This window comes from Rhopilema esculentum, chromosome 16 (assembly GCF_057945365.1).
Source record: "Rhopilema esculentum isolate cy_ngs chromosome 16, ASM5794536v1, whole genome shotgun sequence".
Lineage (NCBI taxonomy): Eukaryota > Metazoa > Cnidaria > Scyphozoa > Rhizostomeae > Rhizostomatidae > Rhopilema > Rhopilema esculentum.
This window is the reverse complement of record NC_142830.1, coordinates 2,662,832-2,682,027: the sequence shown is the minus strand read 5'-3', so window position 1 is coordinate 2,682,027 and position 19,196 is coordinate 2,662,832. Positions and strand designations below refer to the sequence as shown.

At 35.9% G+C, this 19,196-nt stretch overlaps 2 protein-coding genes across 3 annotated transcripts; one reads left to right on the top strand and one right to left on the bottom strand.

Moving 5' to 3' along the window:
• The first annotated feature begins 803 nt into the window (after positions 1 to 803).
• Positions 804 to 18,483, top strand: LOC135681879 (protein adenylyltransferase SelO, mitochondrial). Of its 2 annotated transcripts, none has more exons than XM_065196516.2 (18): positions 804 to 1,574; positions 3,179 to 3,317; positions 3,854 to 3,887; positions 8,404 to 8,515; positions 9,099 to 9,222; positions 9,817 to 9,932; positions 10,105 to 10,208; positions 10,888 to 11,008; positions 11,210 to 11,258; positions 12,159 to 12,193; positions 12,810 to 12,850; positions 13,343 to 13,409; positions 13,992 to 14,078; positions 14,651 to 14,842; positions 15,410 to 15,461; positions 16,133 to 16,176; positions 16,321 to 16,387; positions 16,798 to 18,483. In XM_065196516.2, exons 1-18 carry the CDS (start codon positions 850 to 852, stop codon positions 17,017 to 17,019), a joined length of 2,331 nt encoding a protein of 776 aa, XP_065052588.2. In that variant the 5' UTR covers positions 804 to 849; the 3' UTR covers positions 17,020 to 18,483. The 2 variants fall into 2 exon arrangements, with proteins under 2 accessions (XP_065052588.2, XP_065052587.2); XM_065196515.2 differs by having other exon boundaries at positions 16,130 to 16,176.
• On the bottom strand, positions 4,769 to 8,317 carry LOC135690411 (zinc finger MYM-type protein 1-like). The gene is made up of 2 exons (XM_065213280.2): positions 7,548 to 8,317; positions 4,769 to 6,911 (listed from the first exon to the last, which is right to left on the bottom strand). The coding sequence occupies exons 1-2, from the start codon at positions 7,887 to 7,889 to the stop codon at positions 4,773 to 4,775; spliced, it is 2,481 nt and encodes an 826-aa protein (XP_065069352.2). The 5' UTR covers positions 7,890 to 8,317; the 3' UTR covers positions 4,769 to 4,772.
• Positions 18,484 to 19,196: the final 713 nt, after the last annotated feature.

The window sequence follows — 19,196 nt, the reverse complement described above, 5'->3', positions numbered from 1 at the left end:
CAACGAATATAATTATTAAAAGAATCCACATCACCCGGGTTTTCAAACAAAATTGCCAGGCCACAGCACTAAAAGTTTCTTGATTCTTCAGAAAATAAGTATTAAAAGTTCCTTGATAGCAAAGACATAATCGTCAGAAGAACTCTTAAATATATAAAAAAGCAAAAAATTAGTTACACTGTACAGCGGTGTTTCTTAACGTGTGAGTACCAAGTTTTTAAATTTTTGAATTTTGACAATTTTAGCGTCATTATTTCTTCCAAACCGTTGAACATTTCAGGATAAAGTGGCTGTTGTCAGTCTGATACTTTTATCTAAAACTCATTGGTTCTGCTTCTAATTTTTCCACTACAGTCACAAAAATTGTTTTATGAAATTGTTTCATGCAATTAATTTTCATACCCAAGGCTTCAATGTTATTTTAACTGAAGATTACATAAATCTCATTAATTCATTCATTCGTTACGGTTATGAACACTATGGTATTGCAATAATATAATAAAAAGGCTCCCGTAAGAAGCGAAAAAGAAAAAATCCGAGCCGTAGCACGAACTCCTTCTTTCTGGTGGTTTTCCTTAGCCTTCAAAAATTTAACAACATTCTATTCTATTAGAAAAAGAAAACAATCTATTATGTATTTGTCAACAATGTATTTGTCCCCAAAAATTTGACATGTATTGGGGGGGGGGTTATTTTATCTCTTTGAGAATAAAAGCTCTTTAAGTTTCTTTCTCTCAGAAATTTTAAGATAAAGTCTTAAAGAATTCTTATTATCGTTGTTGTTGTTGATGCCGTTGCTGTTAATGTTGTTGTTGTTGTTGCAGTGGTGAAGATGAACCCGCGATTGGAATGTTTCATCACTTGAAAGTTTCCAGGAAATATTCCTTCGAGAATGCTTTGGCTCAAATTGGGCAAAGAAACAAGAGTGGAATAGAATTAATCAAGCGTCTTAGTATTAGAACAGGAAGCGGTTCGTGTTTGAATAGTTCAAGGGATACTTTCTGTTTTGCTAGTTCTGCTACTAGCAGAGCAAGAGTAACCGGTACTCGTAGTAGGCCGAGTCACGTCTTTGGTTGCCAACTTTCCAATCAACTGAGGATAGCAACGTCGTTTCAAAAAAGATATTATTTTGGAATATTTCCTGCGATAACCTCTATTCATCTAGGCAGTCGCACTTATTGTGATTCGTGTACTAATAGAAGGTTCGAAAAGACTCAAACTATGGCAGAAGCCCATGCTACAAGGACAGTTACTTTGGAAAATCTTAATTTCGATAATAAAGCAGTAAAAGAACTGCCTTTAGATAACAGTGTTGACCCAAGGGTACGAAGACCGGTATCAGGTGCCTGTTTTACTTCAGTAAACCAAGAGCCCCTTGAAAATCCAGAAACTGTTGTCTACAGCTCTGATGCCCTTTCGCTGTTAGATATTCCTGAAGAAGAAATATCCAAGGATGACTTTGCTGAATATTTTTCTGGAAGTAAAATCCTACCAGGATCAAGTCCAGCAGCACATTGTTATTGTGGTCATCAGTTTGGTTATTTTTCTGGACAACTTGGTGACGGGGCTGCGATGTGAGATGACAATTTTTTCAGTCTTCTAGATAGGACTATTTGGTTCTTTGTACTTGAAGCTAATTGGTACCCATATTGTAAAGCTTGGTCAATGTAGGGAACACACTCCATGGGTAGTAGTTTTTATCCTTCATCCTGTCCACACATTATTAAGAATCTGCCATAGACATTATTTTTTTATCTGGTCATGTTCCCTGGGAAAATTCCACTTTTTAAACTTCTGACTTCTGATTGCAAGAGAAGTCAAAGAATACAAGATCAGGCCTTGCTCTAAGTAAAATGAAGGTGCTCCATGAAAAAAGCCCCTTAGAAACTCTAGGCGCTCTATTTCGCAACTCAAAGTAAATTTCCTTGAGAGCATCCTTCGAGAGCTTTAGAAGATCGAGAGCTTCATATCAAAAGCTTTGGAAGAATGTTAAATATGAAACTCAACGGTGATACCAGAAAGCACCATAATATGAAATAACAAAACATGCAACAAACACTATGTTAATGTAAATATATAAATATAACAGAACAAAGTCGCAAAATTGTTCAGATTTTTCTAGATATGTAAGTTGCCATCATTGATGAGCTTTTATCAGTGTCAGTATCACAACTGTCATGTTCAGCTTCACATACTGCTTCATCAAAACGCATGGCTTTAAATCGAACATTTAACTTTGTTTCCTTTTTTCATGTTATCCATTCTATAAGAAACGCTAGAACATCTACTACTCGCAAAAGCAAATGAAAAGCAATGCAATAATTTGGACGGAAACGTGATCGCTGATTTGCACAGGCGATTTTAAGTTATTAAGAAAAACAAAAAATAATATTTACTTCAATAGAAGATTATCGCTTACTCGAAAATCAAAAAAATCTGCCGGAGAATACGCTTGCTTGATGGCCTGTATCCTTGATGGTTATTAGAGGGTTTTCAGATTAAAAATGATATCGAAAACCCAACGTTGAATTTGCTGAATTTTTTCTCAAGGGGTAATCTTACGCAAATCATAATATTGCGGTCTGTTGGGAAGATTGTTTATGCTTGATCAAGTTGATTCAACAAATTCCAAAAATTTATTTTGCTCCGTGTTAATATTGTTTTTACGTTTTGAGGGGCTCTATAAACCGCTCTCCAAGGCTTTTTTTGGGTGCGCTCTAGGCGCGCGCGCTCGATCGAGCGCCTTTCCGGGCAAGGCCTGCAAGATATCTTCAAAGTCCTTTACTGCAAATTCTGCACATGATTCATCACACATTCCTTTTTTGCAAATTTGAATATAATCGTTTCAGAGTTTCCCACACACAAAAATTACAGTCTGGTTTATCTATTAAAATTACAGTAAGGTGATGTAATCCTGTCCAGCCAGTCAACATTTAATATTCTCAAGAATACCAGTTTACAGTTACTATGGTGTCAGAGAGCTATCAAATCTGCATTTATCACTTCTGCATCTTTCATTAATAAACTTTTGCTATAACTGATAAACATTTTATATAATGTACTTGTAATTTTGTAATTAGACATTGCTGCTTCTTTTTAATAAATCTGATATAAGACTAAGAGAAGTTGATAAATTTCATATAGTTAAATATGCTTAATAGTTTTTTTTTTGAAATAGGTATCTTGGTGAAATTGTCAACCAGAAGGGTGAACGATGGGAGCTTCAGTTAAAAGGAAGTGGTCCGACACCTTTTTCAAGACAGGCAGATGGCCGGAAAGTATTAAGATCAAGCGTTAGAGAATTTTTATGTAGTGAGGTAAGTGTGACAGTTTTAATTACAGCTCTATCGCATAAAGTATTAATTTAATGAAATTCTTAATGACTAATTATAATTAATGGTATCTAAGGAATAAATAGAATGAACAGTTGCCTGATGATCACATTAATGTGAAGACAAAGTTGTATTGTAGAATCAGCCTGTTTTATACACCAAAGCATGTTCAGATCTGCCTATGTAACATTGACTATTATTTCACAGATTTTCATGAATGGTTACTATGTTTAATTTGCTATAGAGAAATGCAGGTGTTTGTTTATTAATACTCACAGTCTATTTGTAGTGCCATATAGGATTCTGTGCTAATTCTGAACATTAGTACCTCAGTAGTAAATGTCTGCTCTGTAGTTATGGACATTCATATTGCAATGTTTCCTTGTTGTTAAGGTTTTATGTTCAATCCATGCATACCCTGACACATTTAAAAAGAGGCTCTAGTAAAATGATCAAAATTGCTATTAGCACATGCCTTGAATATTTTCTATCTTACTTTGTGAATGTTTTACATTATCTAGGCAATGCATTATCTTGGAATACCAACCACAAGATGTAAGACAATTTCTATTTTTTTGTTTATACTGCATAGTGTTTACATTTGATCAGTTTTTAACTTGTTACAATTTATGCTTTTGCTTCAAAAAAACCTATCAATTTCCCAGGATTCTGTTACAGACCTACTATCTGCAGCTTTGTCTCTTAGTATCATTTTAATCTGAGAATTATCCTTCAATAGACCCATCAAAGATTCTTGGAATATTAACCAAGTTTCAAGAAAACATAACTCACAAGTGACACATACCAAATAATTATTTTCCTGACCTTTTCTTGGCAAAGTTGAGATTTTTTTAGGCAGGTTAACCAAACTGATATTTAGTTAGTCACATGCACAGGGAAGGTTTATTGACTTTCTGTCTCATTGAATAGTGCTTTGATCATTTCTTTATAATGAAAGAACAAGTGGCGGACACCTGAGGGTGGGGCAAGGGGGTGGTCAACCTTGGTCCAATATTCTGGAAAACAATGGTCTTTTGTTCTAGAACAATGGAAAAATGTGACATCATCTTATCAAAACAATAGGCTTGCCCCCCCCCAGGGGCGGCGGGGAGCAATAATAAATTGCTATTAATCGCGAGCGAAGCGAGTGAACAACGTGGGTCCGGGGGCCACGCCCTTTAAAAGGGCGGAAACGCCCATCCTTTACAAGAGGGATACAGATATAAAGTTATCACTGCTCCTAAATGATGGTCTATTTTCCAAAACTACGCTCGTTTCTGAAAAATCCACAAAAATTTCTATTAAGATACGAAATATTTTGAAAAAAAGAAAACATTTCGTCTAAGCTCAAACATTATTGTTGTTTTTATTTTATTTTTACAACAAACGTGTATCGCAAATTGATCATTTTTTCAAGCACATCTATGAACAAAATTGCAGTTATTTTCTTGAAAATCGTTCGAGCCGTCGCTGATTGCTCTCTCTGAACCTGCTAACAACATTCTGATAAAATGTTGGTTGTTTTGCCAATGATCGCAATGTACCATGCTCAACTTGTAAGAAAACAAGGTGTTCCTTTCTTTCTTGCAGCATTCTTGATCTCGATTCTGAAATCACTCTTTTCATACGGCCGAACACTCTTTCGCAGTGTACGCTTGTGAGTGGGGTCACTGCTGCAACTTCCAGGAGAACCATTGCCTGCGGAAGAGCATCTGCAAGGTCCGTGCTATGTATAACAGTGAGCAGGTCTTGCATACTCAATGTTTCTCCGTGTGCAATGTCTCCCTCAAGACCCGTACTTTCTCTAATTTCAAATTCGTCAATTTCTTCCACGTCTATCACCTCTTCCATCACCTGGTCACCAGAGCTACTTTCCTCGCGATGGCTTGCTTTATTACTTCTGTGCCTTGCTCTCCTTTGCTTCATGGCTCTGTTCCTTTCGTTCGCACATTTACGAAGAAGCAGCGAGATCTCATGGTTATTGTATAAAACTTCCAAATTGTGTTCCACTGAATTTATGTCATGAACGGCAAATGGGTACAAATCTCCGAATTCTCTGATGAGCTCTTTTATCTCATTAGGAGGCCTTTTGACATTCTCTGCAAACTTGGCGGGGTGAATCAGATCCATCCACTTGAATTTTTTGAGGTTCTCGAATCTCCATGAAATCTGCCCTGAAAACTCGATGCATACTTTTGATGCCACAATCGACAGCTTCTCTTTCCAAGCATCTTCGGATCCATTATTGTGCGTTTCCCTTCCTCTCCATCCTGCTCTGGCTCGTTCTACGGGGAAACTTGGGTCCGCATCGAGTGTAATTTGCCAAATGTCTTCAAAGCTTAGTGCAGCAAGAAAACGTTGGAAGTCGTCGAGCATAGATCTCAGCTGAACAGCATCCAATGTTGGCTTCTGCATAACGGTGATAATTGGCGTGCAATGCTCAAAGATCTTCCTGTACAACTTCAGTAAACATAGAAAGTCAACATTTTGGATGTTGGCAAGAAGACCTCTGGCTGTCGTTTGGGTGTCGACTTTCTCTCTCCCATTCGAAGACATCTGGTATAAGACTGTGCCGATTGTCTCGTAGCACGAATCGATTGCAGTAATGGCCGTGTCTCGAGAAAGCCACCTTGTATCACCAGGCTTTGGAAGATTATATCCAAGGTATCGCGTTCGCTTGGGACTGCTTCGGAAAAACGTTATCAGCTTGTCTAATATTCCAAAGAATTTAGCCACTTCTGGGATTTTCATCGATGACTGCGACGCACAAAGTGACATCCTGTGTGCAACGCAATGGTTGTAGTAGGCAAGTGGAAAGTAATCTCGCATTCTCTTTTGCACACCATTGAGCTCGCCACTCATTGTCGCCGCACCATCATATGATTGTCCAATCAGCTTTCTCTTTCCTGTCTCAGGAGTAACATTGTAGCTCCCTAATATTTTTATCATGATCTTTGTAAGCCCATCAGCAGATTGATCGTCAGATGCATCTGTGAGGCCAAGCAAATGTTCTTCGACATTCCCATCATGAATAAGTCTCACTGAAACAGCCGACTGCTCCGTGTTGCTCAAGTCACTGGTGTCATCCATCATTACGGATAAACATCTGGAAGCACTTACTCGATTTCGAATTTCATTCTGGACTTCTTGGAAAATGCATTTGATCAATTCGTTTTGTGGGTCGTGGGAGGTGTAACTTATCCGTTCCTTGTCTAGGAAAACTCGCAACTCTTGACTGTAGTTCCCTAACAAGTCCATCAATTCAATGAAATTTCCCCTGTTTGGAGAGAATTTGTCTTCAGAATGCCCCCGGAAAGCGAGTCCTTGGGCAGACAAGTAGACTGCAACATCAATATGGTGCTTCATCATCTTTGAATATCTTGATGCATTTTCATTATGTCTCAGAATTTCTCTCTGTCTTGCTTCATCAAGTGCACTGGCCACATCCACATTCCCTAAAAGCTTGTACGAAGCGTGACATGTCATGTGACTTTTTGATTCTTGGTGCCTGTTAGCAACATTCGACAAATTCCTGCCATCAGATGCAAATCCAGTTGGTTGCACGAAGCAAGCCTTCATCTGAAATAAATTATGTGAATAAATTGATAAAAATTCTTCTATTATCACCCACATTTTTATAAAAGTTACAGTGGAGTTGCAACCTTGTTTTTTATATTTAGCTCGATTTTAGCATCAAACTGCTCTTAATTTCAAATAGTTGTTTGTAGAAATCGAGGAGCGTATCACCTTCGTACACCTTTGGCAAAAATACTAATGTTTTAAAAAATCTCGGACGCCTTTTGGGAAGAGTGATACACCCCTTGGTATCTTGGTAGTAATGGAAACAATTACAGCAAATGTAGTCTTTACCTAAACGCCTAAACGATAGTTAACTATGCCTAAACCTAAACATTAAGTTATAGATGGTCAGTTTCGTAAACTTGAGCATAAGTAATACTAAAATGGCTTCTTGTAGGGACTATGACAGGGACATCTGATCAATCGGTGTCTTGTGAATAAGTGTGTTCATGAAAATGCCACAATTCCTTGCGTTTGTAAAAGGTGGCTACATATGCAGGGCTGTTTAGACTACCGCGGCTCTCCGCCGCTCGTTAAAAGCCCTGCTATTCATCTTCAATTTGTAATAGCAAAGCCGCTATAAACGAGACTTTCCGACGAGAGAAAATAGTAAATAGAAAATAGTAATCTTCTTACCTTCAAATGATCTCCCATGACTAAACATGGCCAGCAGAAATATGTATTCTTCTCTGAATCACCACATATCCAAGAAAAACCTCTATACACAGCTTCACACGAACGACTTTTAACTTTAACATCGGGGCATGGGCGTCCGTCTTTTTTAAGACGAAGGCGCTGTTCATGAGTTAATTTACCTCCTTGCATAGATATGAGGGAAAAGACAGTTGAAACACCCCATCGTACACCACCTGACGCTACTTGATTCATTTTGTATCTGAAAAGGTCTCTACTCTCTTCCCAACGTTTATCGAACTGACGATTTGTATGCGTGATCGCGTGTGAGCTCTTGCTATTCATTCCAAGAATTTAATAGCAAGGCTGTCAGATATGCGTATTTCACAATAGCCCGTTGCGTCACACCATAGCCACACTATGGCGCAACTCCTATTAGTTTCCTCCGTTTGCTATTCAGAAGGGCCAAGTAATAGCATGGCCATCGACGGCCACAGCGTGGATCAGAAAGGTATACACGCGGCATTCTTTGAATAGATTAAGTCGGGCAATCGCAATATCAAAAAGCACAGAGGGGTCAAATAAATCATGGAATGAAGGAACTGGATAAGGAAATCAAGATCCAGAAAAGATTTTACTCGTATAATTTATGTTACATTAATTTGTCTAATACAAAAGCAGAACATTTCTTTGGAAAAAAATTGCTATTAATGAAATAGCATAAATAGCACTGTCCGCCGCCTCTGCCCCCCCCCCCCAATAATTGACAAAGTATCCACCCCTGAAAAGAACATGAATAAATAACATGATATTTTATATAATATATATTTATGATATAAAATACAATACTTATTTTTAGCTGGAAGTTGTGTAACATCAGATACAAGAGTGATGAGGGATATATTTTACAATGGCAAACCGATTATGGAAAGGGCAACAGTCATCTCAAGAATTGCTCCAACATTTCTAAGGTGAGCCAGGTGCTCTTTACAGTAATGAATGTTGAACTTTCCTACTGAGGAGCCTTTTGCAGGAGAACTTTACATGAGGTTTCCCAGAGAAATTTTCACACATTTCGATGTGCCCACTATTCTGACCACCAGCACCAAGCACTTTTGAAATCATTGGTATACCAGTTTTATCAATGTGAATAATCATAAGATGAGCCAAGTTTCTAGATATATAGTCTTCAATAAAGCTTTTATAGCACAGTGTTGCAAAATGAAGCAGACAGGCAGCCGTTAGGTATGAATGTAACTCCTTAGTTAGTGTGAAAGAAAAATTGAACAGAGCTCAGAAATTGTTAAAATATCTAGGAAATAGAATCATGGATTTTGTTAAAGAATCCTCCAAAGCAATGTATGAAAAGACATGGCATTTATATAATTCTCTTGGTTAAGTCTCAGTTGACCATTAAATGAAATTTGTCTAACCTTTTATCAAAATCAATCCATAAGGACTTCTACAGTTCAAATCAAATAATGAAATTTTCTAACCTTAATCCGCCTTGTACAGTTCAAATTAATCAACTGATGATTTTTCACTATTTTCAAGATTTGGGTCTTTTGAAATCTTCAAGCCTTTGGATCAAATAACTGGCAGGAAAGGACCAAGTGTTGGTGACAAGGAACTTCTCCATAAGATGTTGAAATATTCCATAACAACCTTCTTTCCTGAGGTAGATAATGAAATAAAAAATCCATGTATAAACTTTTTTCATGTTTGTTAATACTTAGAATTTTTCTTTTTTGGCATCTGTTTTATATCTATTATTATCTGATTAAGATTTTTTATATCTATTGACTTTTTTAGATGTGATAGAAAAACAATTTCTAGGATTGAAAGCATTAGGATTGATAGGGGCTACCATAACGAAACAAAGCAGAATAAATTTTTTAGTAGCTCTAAGGAAGCTATATTTGTAGATGAAAAATTTAAGCCAAGTATGTACTTTTTTACAGCCGTTTTCTATTTTTCTTAGTGGATTGCAATGTTCCCTGTTGCTTTTTTTAAGACAAAACAACTTTTCCATGTTTTTTGAAAACCAGTTTAGCAGGAAGGTTAAAGAGTTTAGAAACTTATCTTTAGGGGTGAGATGTAAATAAATTTATAATTAGAAAAATAAATTTTTGAAGATTAAACTTTCTGTATCTTTAAGAAGAAATTTACAAACATACATTGCTATTTGCTGTATGGATTCCAAATGAAAAACATAATGTATATAGTCCATACACAAGCATATTTCAAAAGAATTTCAATGGTAATTTTTCAGACTGCTGAAAGATTTCCAGAGGCTGGTCCAGATCAGTATGGGGATTTCTACAAAGAAGTTGTGATAAGAACTGCCCATCTGGTTGCTCACTGGCAAGCTGTTGGCTTCTGCCATGGGTATGTTTGAAGTTGTCTATTCAATAGCATTTGTTAATAACTCTATGCATTATGGGTTGATCGTTTGAGACATTAATGTGCATTTCTCTTCTGATCTTCACTAAAGTCATGTAGTCTTCAAAGTCTGGCAAATTTTTATCAAAATCTCAAAGTTTTATTTCCTCATTTACAGTGTTCTGAATACAGATAACATGAGCATCTTAGGACTCACAATCGACTATGGTCCTTTTGGATTCATGGATTACTATAATCCAGATCATGTTTGCAACGCATCAGGTAACATAGTTAAAATTAAATTGATTGACCTTTGTTTCGAAAGAAATTTTTTCAGACACATGTTATTCACAATTATGGTTCATTAATCATTTTTGGAGATGTTCTGTTTGTTATTTTGTTGTGCCAAAATTCTCGGCTTGAGAGGGAAAGTCTTCTCCTTCTCCTTCGGTGTCATACTGTTTTGGTTTGTAAGATCGCTATTGTACATCACTCACCTCTATAATATGTTATTGTACTGTCTTTATACCCAACAGCCTGCCTACATCATCTCCTGTTCTCCCTTGTTCTCCCATATTCTCTTTTGTTCTCTTTTGTTTTCTCTTGCTCTCTCTTTTTCTCTCTTTTTCTCTCTTTTTCTCTCTTAGTCTCTCTTTTTCTCTCTTTTTCTCCCTTTTTCTCTCCTGTACTTGCCTTTTCTATCATCTATGTCTCCAGGAACAGCTATCTATTTGATTGCCATCAAGCATACAAATCTGTATCTCCCAACCGATTTTTTTTGTACTCTTTAACTAGATTAAATGGAATATCAAAACTGCAATAAAACGTCTTGCACTACTAGAGAGTTGCGATGCATTTGCAACGAATTGGTTGTTTTTAGGCACAACTCACACAAGCTTTTTTTCTCTATTTATTTAAATGAAATTACAATTTCAAGCTAATGATTTAAGCCTTCTCGTAGACGATCAAGGCCGGTATTCCTATCAAAATCAACCATCCATTTGCAAATGGAATCTGAGAAAATTTGCTGAGGCTTTACAGGATGCTTTGCCCTTAGATTTGTCACTTGAAATACTGAATTTGTAAGTTCTGTACATTTTACCTAATTTATATTTATGCGATCGTACCTTATGCTTTTTTCTTTCAAAAACACAAGCTTGCCTTCACATTCGAACCGTGGCATGAGATTCAACATGTATCCAATAAACTTAGTGATCTTTGCCGAAATCTGTTTTAATTTTTTTTACTTTTTTTTCTTTTGATTAGGCTTTTGATCGTTTTAGGTATGACGATGAATATAAAATGGCGTATCTGAGTTTAATGAGAAAGAAGGTGAGTAAGAATCACAAATTGAAATAAACTTCAACTCCCAGCATAATTTTGACAACAGCTGTCTTCTAAAATTTTCACTCCTCAATGTTATTAATAGGTTTTGCAAGTATGTTACTCAATCAGCTTTTGAAGAGCTATGAGTGTAAAATGATTTCTTTAAGCAAAGTCTATTCAAATGTGTAACACGATCACTTTGCACTTCATAATAAAATATTGCTCGATATTCAACCACAGTTTTACCAGGATAATCTCTTGATTTTATCTAAACCAGCACTCGTGTGAACATGGTTTTTTAAATGCTACCCGTTATGTTAAGCAAAGAGAGAAAGGTACTTTAGGGTGTTGGATTATTGGCTTGATCAAACAATTTCAACCAAAATCCAACAATAATGACTTTTTCATTTCGTTTAATCTTTTATCTTTATAATAATTAAGGAATTTGTGCAATTGGTGTCAAAATTTTTAAGCAAAATACAAACATTTTCCAACTGCGAAAGATGATTTTATTGTTGTTGTGGTTAAAATTTGGGGTCAAATTTGACAATTTCATGTTAATACTTTTTCACGAATAGACATTTTGAACAATGAACACAAAATTCTGGCTCGTATCATTTATTTTGGTACGAAGCCAGTTGGTAGCGATACTATAGTGAACATTATACTTTCCTTTGGACGAGATCAGTTCTCATTTGAAGACATTTTGGTAGACTTTTGCTTGAAGGTCTGACAGTTCGCCATAACTTTTGTCACTTGATTAATAAGACAAAGTTTATTGAAATGTTGAAAAAATCGATCAAGATTTGTTCCCTTTTTTGGCAATTTTAAAAAAGCACCTTTAAGATGAATCTTATTTCAGACAGTAAATCGCTGAAAATATTTACCTTTGTATATTTTTTGTAGCTGGGACTTTTGCGAATGATGCATGAAAGTGACAGGTTTGTGAAATAATTTCATTTAGTACAAATGCTCTTAATTTATGGTTAGTTTTAAATTGCTGTTTCTTTTATTTGTAATCTTACATCTTTTTGTCCTGAAAATGCAATGGATGATTGTAAATGGGGTTTTTACCTCGTGTTAAAAAATGTGCACCCATTTGAGCTCCAGTTGATTTTCATGTAGTTGGTGCCCTCCACTGGAAATTTCCAAGTGTGACTTTGTAGCAAGTTTTTCACGTTTTGTCTTAAGGTTGATTTGATTACACAGGCAAGCTCTTTAAAAGTCAATCAAAAATCAAATCAAGTTAAAGGATCTGATCATTTCGTAGTGAATGTTTTACTTTTTTATTGACAAAATTTCATTATAGCTGTGTTAGTTTTTCTACGCATCATGTCTCTACGTTTCCAATTTTATATGCTCCATACTTTCTGTCGAGTTAATGATGCTAGCGATTGTTAATACCTTGAATTTGAATCATTAGTTGAAGTCTAATTGATTCTTTTCTAGTCTAGAACGAGTCCAAGCATAACCCTAATCAAGTCTAGGGTGTGTTTTAAATAATCCTGTATGTATTGAATCATTTTACGAGTCTAATCTCAAATGTGTATATTCTAGTGAACTGATTTCGTCGTTGTTCGAAACTATGGAGAAAACATGTAAGTCACAGCATTTTCTCAAATAGATTGCAATTGAAACTTGCGTCCATCAAATCCTGGTCTTACATCGATCGTTGTTAGTTATACGTTTATGTACATCGTTCAAGTTGTATTAACCATAATAAAAGTACAGTGACGATAATTTGATGACTAAGGACTTAACGCCGCATTCTAATAGGCGCCGATAGGCTTTTGCAATGATGCGACCAAAACCGTGTTATATTTCTTGACAACAAGATTCATCTTCAGAATATGAGAGTTGTACTGGGATATAAATATACATAGGGGAGTTTCAAGTTACACTTTGTGGCTTATAATATCAATATTTTTCACGATTTTCATCGTAAAAATGCCTTATGAAATTTCTCAACCACTCTTTGCGGATGCAGCAAAAAGCATTTTACGTATGAAAACGACCTAACCCATCTTGATCTAACCCATCTGAATATCTGTATTCGTGTTTTATATCGAAAACTTTTTCCTTCTGCACAGGTGCTGATTTTACGAACACTTTTCGCTATTTGTCGAATGTTAAACCTGCTGAGGCTGACATTGAAAGGTTTGTACAAAACAAAACGTTTCTATCGAAAAAAGCATGAAATGTGAACAAGAATCACAAACATATTTTATTTGCTGTTCTTCCATTAATATGACTGTGGTATGACGTGCTAGATCTGCAATTACGGTAGTTCATAAATCCAAAGGAGAGTTTTGCCGACCTAGTAAGCTCTACTTCTATTTAGAAGAATTTATCAGGAGGTCGTTAGCAATGTTTGCAATCTTCTATCTAAAAGTTTGTTTGCATTCACGTGAATATTGCGTTAATATTTACCTCTGTTTTTGTATATGTCAGTTCCTGGTTATTTTTATCTTTTCTGTAGCAGAAAACTTTAAAGAGGTTTCAGAGATAAACTTTACTATAAACCTGTTAACGAACATTATATTTCTGTATATTTTGTTATACTTAGACAAATGCCTTAGAATTCGTGTGCTTCTCTTAGTGTCTTATGCCGATTCAAGAGAGTGTCAGATCTTCAAATTCACTTCGTTTTTGATAAACAGATCTTCATTTGCTATTTTTTTGTAATGACATTACTTTTAAAACTGTAAACATTGTTTTTTCTTCCTTTTTAACGAACAGCGAAGAGAGAATTTTGATGTACCTCGTCAGCCAATGCCAAACGGTAGAAGAAATGAAAAAAGCATCGCAAACAAATACAGAGCCTGGGTATTACTCTATTATAGTTTCATTTCTTAGAAATATCGGGTTATACCCATAATCATGGTACCCTAATAATCATGGTAAAAATCATTCGTGAAAATATTTATTGCAAATTTTCAGTCACAAAGCAGCTTTTTATGTGCAATTAAGATGCTGCTATTGTGATGGTAGTTTCTGAAATACAGAAACTTTCCTATTATGTTAGTTTTTGAATTAGATTCGTATTTAAATAGACAAAATATATCACGTTACGCTTTGGCATTATCATTCCAAAAGATTACTGCTATTAGAAGCGCTGTAAAGAACCCCTACCCAGTGATTTTAGAATTCAAAGTGCCACAAAATTCATTCACAGAGCTTGAAATCATTACAACTGGTTAATGAATTGTGAAGTGTTCTAGGAAAAGTACTAGGCTTAAAAATGGGCTACCTTACAATGCCGATTAACCATTTACTGCTGGTTCTGTAGTATTGCTTCAGGTCAGTAGTACTGGGAGTGGTGGATTTTGTCGATAACATTGCCCGGGACGTGTTAATATTGTAACTGTTTTTATCTGATGTTCTTTTTTGTCCTTCAGTGAGATTCAGCTGCTGCTGAGAATGTTGCAGGCCCAGCCAACGTTGCTACAACAGTTGGGCGGAGGAGCCGTAGCACAACTTAAGAAAGAGCTGGAAAAAATGGAAAAAGGCAAAGAATTGGACAATATTACTCAAGCAGAAAAATCTGCGAAAGACAAGGAACTTTGGAAAGAGTGGCTCAAGGAGTATAGGTATTTTATGCTGTTCGTATTCGTGTTTTTGTTTTAGAAATGTGAAAATAGAGTTATGAAACAGGATGTCGAGCATGGTTGTTTGTCAAGGATTCAAGAATTTAACAGCTATGCAGCTGATGCACCCCTGCAACGTTAAGGCATATTTCTTTGGGTCTTGTCTTCCTGTTAACCGTATTCAGTATGCTCGGCTGGCTAACGGTTTATTGGTGTTCCGCCAATGGAATTTAGACCCAAACAGATCACGTATCATAATTTTCGAAATACCCTGATTGCTCAGCTTTGCCATCAGCCATTTCTTTTCGTAACGCTGGTATCTTTCTCTCGAATACTTTATTTTTGCGAATACTATCTTATTCTATAGTTGTTTGAGAATTTTTTATTTCTTTCTCTTTTGTACGGTTAATATCACCTATATTTAAATTCTTCTGTTGATGAGAGATCGATATTAGATACGACCAATAACTGAAAACCTTAGCTTTCGTTATATTTTCAAGAACCAAATCTGTTATTTTGATTGAAATCTCAGTTTATTGATTGCTACCCCTATCTTTAATTTCCTTGCAGGAATCGATTGCAGGACGAGTTCAAAGACCAAGACGACTTAGCTACTAAAGATGTATGTTGTTGTTTTGTTTGATCTGCCTGTCAATTTTATTTATTCATTCTTTTTTAAGTAAAAACCACTTACTTTTTTAGCCTTCGTTACTTACATATTCAAGCCTATCAGCATTCTTTTTTCAAATGCAAATTCTTTAAAGCTTATTCAAAACAAAGGTACAAATTTAGGATCGGAAATTTTGGTTTAGAATGCACTTGTTTTATTTAAAAGCTACGGACGTAAACTCTAATTTAGTCAAACGTGTTTATAGATGTCAGGGCTGGTTGCCGTTTTGTTTAATTAATCTCTATAATTAAGCTTTTTTATTCTCATAGCTTAGTGATTACCAGAGACGCTCTTGGTTGTGTTCCTTTTATTGGATCTATTTTATTTCAAATAATCCATCATGTCATAGTTTTGAACTATGTTAAACGAGAACAAATGGCTAACCTATTTGCAATGTTCTTATTATGCTGCTTGCTCATTACATTTACCTCTTATATATCTCTCTTTCATATGGTGTATATTTTAATGGTGTGAAGGGGGTAAGAAATGCTCCTTGCGGGAATGGAAATCCGTAGTACAGATGGAACATACACAGATTATACCCCAGTCCCTTTCAACTTTAGGAAGTCTCTTCCGTGTTTCTTGACATTTTAACCTCATAACCGATATAAATCTTTTAGCAGGCAATGATGGAACGTGTTAAAACTATGAACGAGTCGAACCCAAGGTTTGTGCTTTTCCTCATTTGTAGTATTTGAAGTTATTACGTGGACAAGTCCCAATGAAAACTTCTGCTAAAAAAACATTTGAATTAATAATGGTATAGATTAACTTCAAGTCAGAATTAAACTATTTTTTCTCGATTCAACAGGATTGTATTGCGGAATTACGTTGCCCAGCATGTTATCGAAGCTGCAGAAGAAGGCAACTATGAAGAGGTAAGCTTCGTTTCTTGTAGGAATTTTGGATAAACCATGATAGAGGCACTGATCTAAAAAAAAGACTGGGTCGAGCTTTTAATGTGACCAGAGTGTCGCCATCTGAGAAGAGGGCCCCAGAACAGCCCATGCGAGGAGACGGCCTTCTCTGTCACCCCTAGCAATGTTTTCAGCTGCCCTGGCCTTGTTCTTTTTCAGCAATCATGCACACAGCATACATACACACAGTTTTGAGGAATGGCTTCTCGCTATTGTTTGAGGGCCCTTATCCTTTTGAAATTGAATGTTCTTCAAACTTTGGTTTTTCAAGACAATGGGAAGCTCGATCCAGTCTTTTTTATAGATCAGTGGATAGAGGGAGCCTTGTTTGCCCTCTCATTGTTTCAAATTTCTATGATATCTTTGTTTAGATTCGGCACCTTCTCAAGTTGTTGAGGTCACCCTTCTCTGAAGATCATCAAACTATCGACGGATTCAACATCGAATCTTCTCACAGTGAAAGCTCCTCTGACGTAAGTGGCCAAAGTAACAACGTTTGCAAGCCCCCTGTCACTAAACTGGAAAGTCTCAGTAAGGCCATTGACTACCAAAGTACCATACCGTCTTGGGCAGTCGATTTAAGGGTCACGTGATCTTCGTAAGTACTCTGAACTTGACGTCATCAACCATTATTTGGAATGTTTCCTGAAGAATGTTTATGTTTGAAAACCTACCTATTTTAATCAGTTTGCATGTTTGTATTTTGACATTAAAAATTTTTTTTGCAAGGGCAAAGTAGTATCAAATAAAGAGTAGAATCATTAAGTTGACAAATACTTAGTATCATTGATAAAACAGACAACTGCATCACAGAACCTAACCCCGTAGCTGCTATCCATAAAACATAAACCACTCGCCGTGCCACTATCATGTTCAATTTGCCTCTTCTTGGTGACGAGACTACCAATAACCCAGCTCTTTGTTGATATCCCTGCTGTTCCCTTCATATCAATACAGACCATATCTGAATGGGGATACACGTGGGTGAGAGGCTTTACCACAAATTCATGATATCAATCAAGGGTCTAGATGCTTATCTTAAAAGCAGTATCGAATAGATTGAAGATTTACGTATTTCTTTATGTTAATATTTAATGTACTTGAGGGTGGGCCAATTTTTGGTAATTTTAATGATATTTATTGGAAATAATTTTTTTTTCATTTTTAATCATTGTGACAAATGACTTCAGGAAAGTGAATCCCCGGTTGTATGACGTTGGTTTAGAGTACGCTTGCAGTATATACTGAACTTTTTAGGTTTCTGGGGTACTTTGTTCTTTCTCTTGAAAAACACCATTGATTTCTCTGTATATATATATTCATATTAAATATACATAACGTATCTACATAACATAACTATAGGCATGAACCACTACAACAGTTTAGTACAGACGCTGATCCAAGTTCAAATAAAGATGGCTTGCTTACCCAATACCTGTGCAAAGTTTTTTTCATTTCAATTATCGTTTTTAACGTCTTCACTATTACAGTCTCACTTTTATTTTATTCCGGGATGGTCGAAAAGCATGTCTGTCGGATGCAAAACATGATCCTCCAATTCACGTTACGCTAAATGTTGATTTTGATTAGAATTTTTGACCTGTCCCTTGTGACAATGTCTTTGAAAGAGATCCCCATCGCTCTTATATAAAGAATAAATAAAAAATGTCCAGAACAATCCTCCTTAGAAAGCAAAGAAAATTGGGCGGAGATTGGGTGTGGTACTGTGATTTCAGTGGCCTTCCTCACCGTTTTTGACCGTATGACCGCCCATGGTCATTGACCGGATGACCGTCAGGTTTTCCAAGCCCTGTATGCAAACAACCATTGTGTTGGACTCACTGAGAGAACAAAGTACCCCAAGTCAATTCCGTGACAATGTATTATGAAGACGCATCTTCAATTTGACGTAGTGCAAGGATTTGCGTTTGAAAGATATCACATTGTCGTTCTTAATGCGTGAAAATGTGTCGTGAAAATGTGTCGTGAAAATGTATCGTTCATTATTATTCTTGTAATTAAAATAAATTATTAATGTCAATTGATTTAAAAAACAAGCTATTTATCAATTATCCATCTGCCTGTGTTTCACAGAATCTAGTTTACGTTATCTGTTGTGTGTTTAAAAACACTAGTAAGACAATTCATAAGTTATTTATATCTTAGGAGACAAGGAATGTGTTCCTTACCCAACCATCATTTCCATTAGGTACCAATTCTATCTTTATTTTGAGACATGTCTCTTGAATCAGGACGGCTGACTTTCACAAATCAGAAAATTTTCTTCCTCTTGTTTCCAAATTTCGACAAGCTTAGATGAATTCAATACATCATTTGGACAAGCCTAAATGATGCCTTTTGATGCCTATTAACTTTTTCATAAATAATGTGGCAAACAAGTTGACTCAAGACCGAAAATGCAAAAAATGTTAGACAAAATATCAGTTATTGTTTTCAAAGGGAACGCAGGGGAAGTAGGGAGGAATGATAGGAAACGTCACCCTACCTTCCATCGTCAAGGGAAAGTCTTTTTGAAGTCAGTATTAAATTTATTTATGATTATTATTAGCAAAGTTTATAAGTATCTTCCCTGGGTACCAGAGCCTGAGAAATTCGGTATGACATGAAACATAAAATAATGCTTCATTCTATGTGACATGAAGCATTTTGGATTTTTGTCATAAGGAAAAGTATCCTCTCTAAGCAACTGCCGAAAATAAATTCAAGTGTTAAGAATTTTTTCCTGTTAGAGGAAAACGCACTTGCCCAA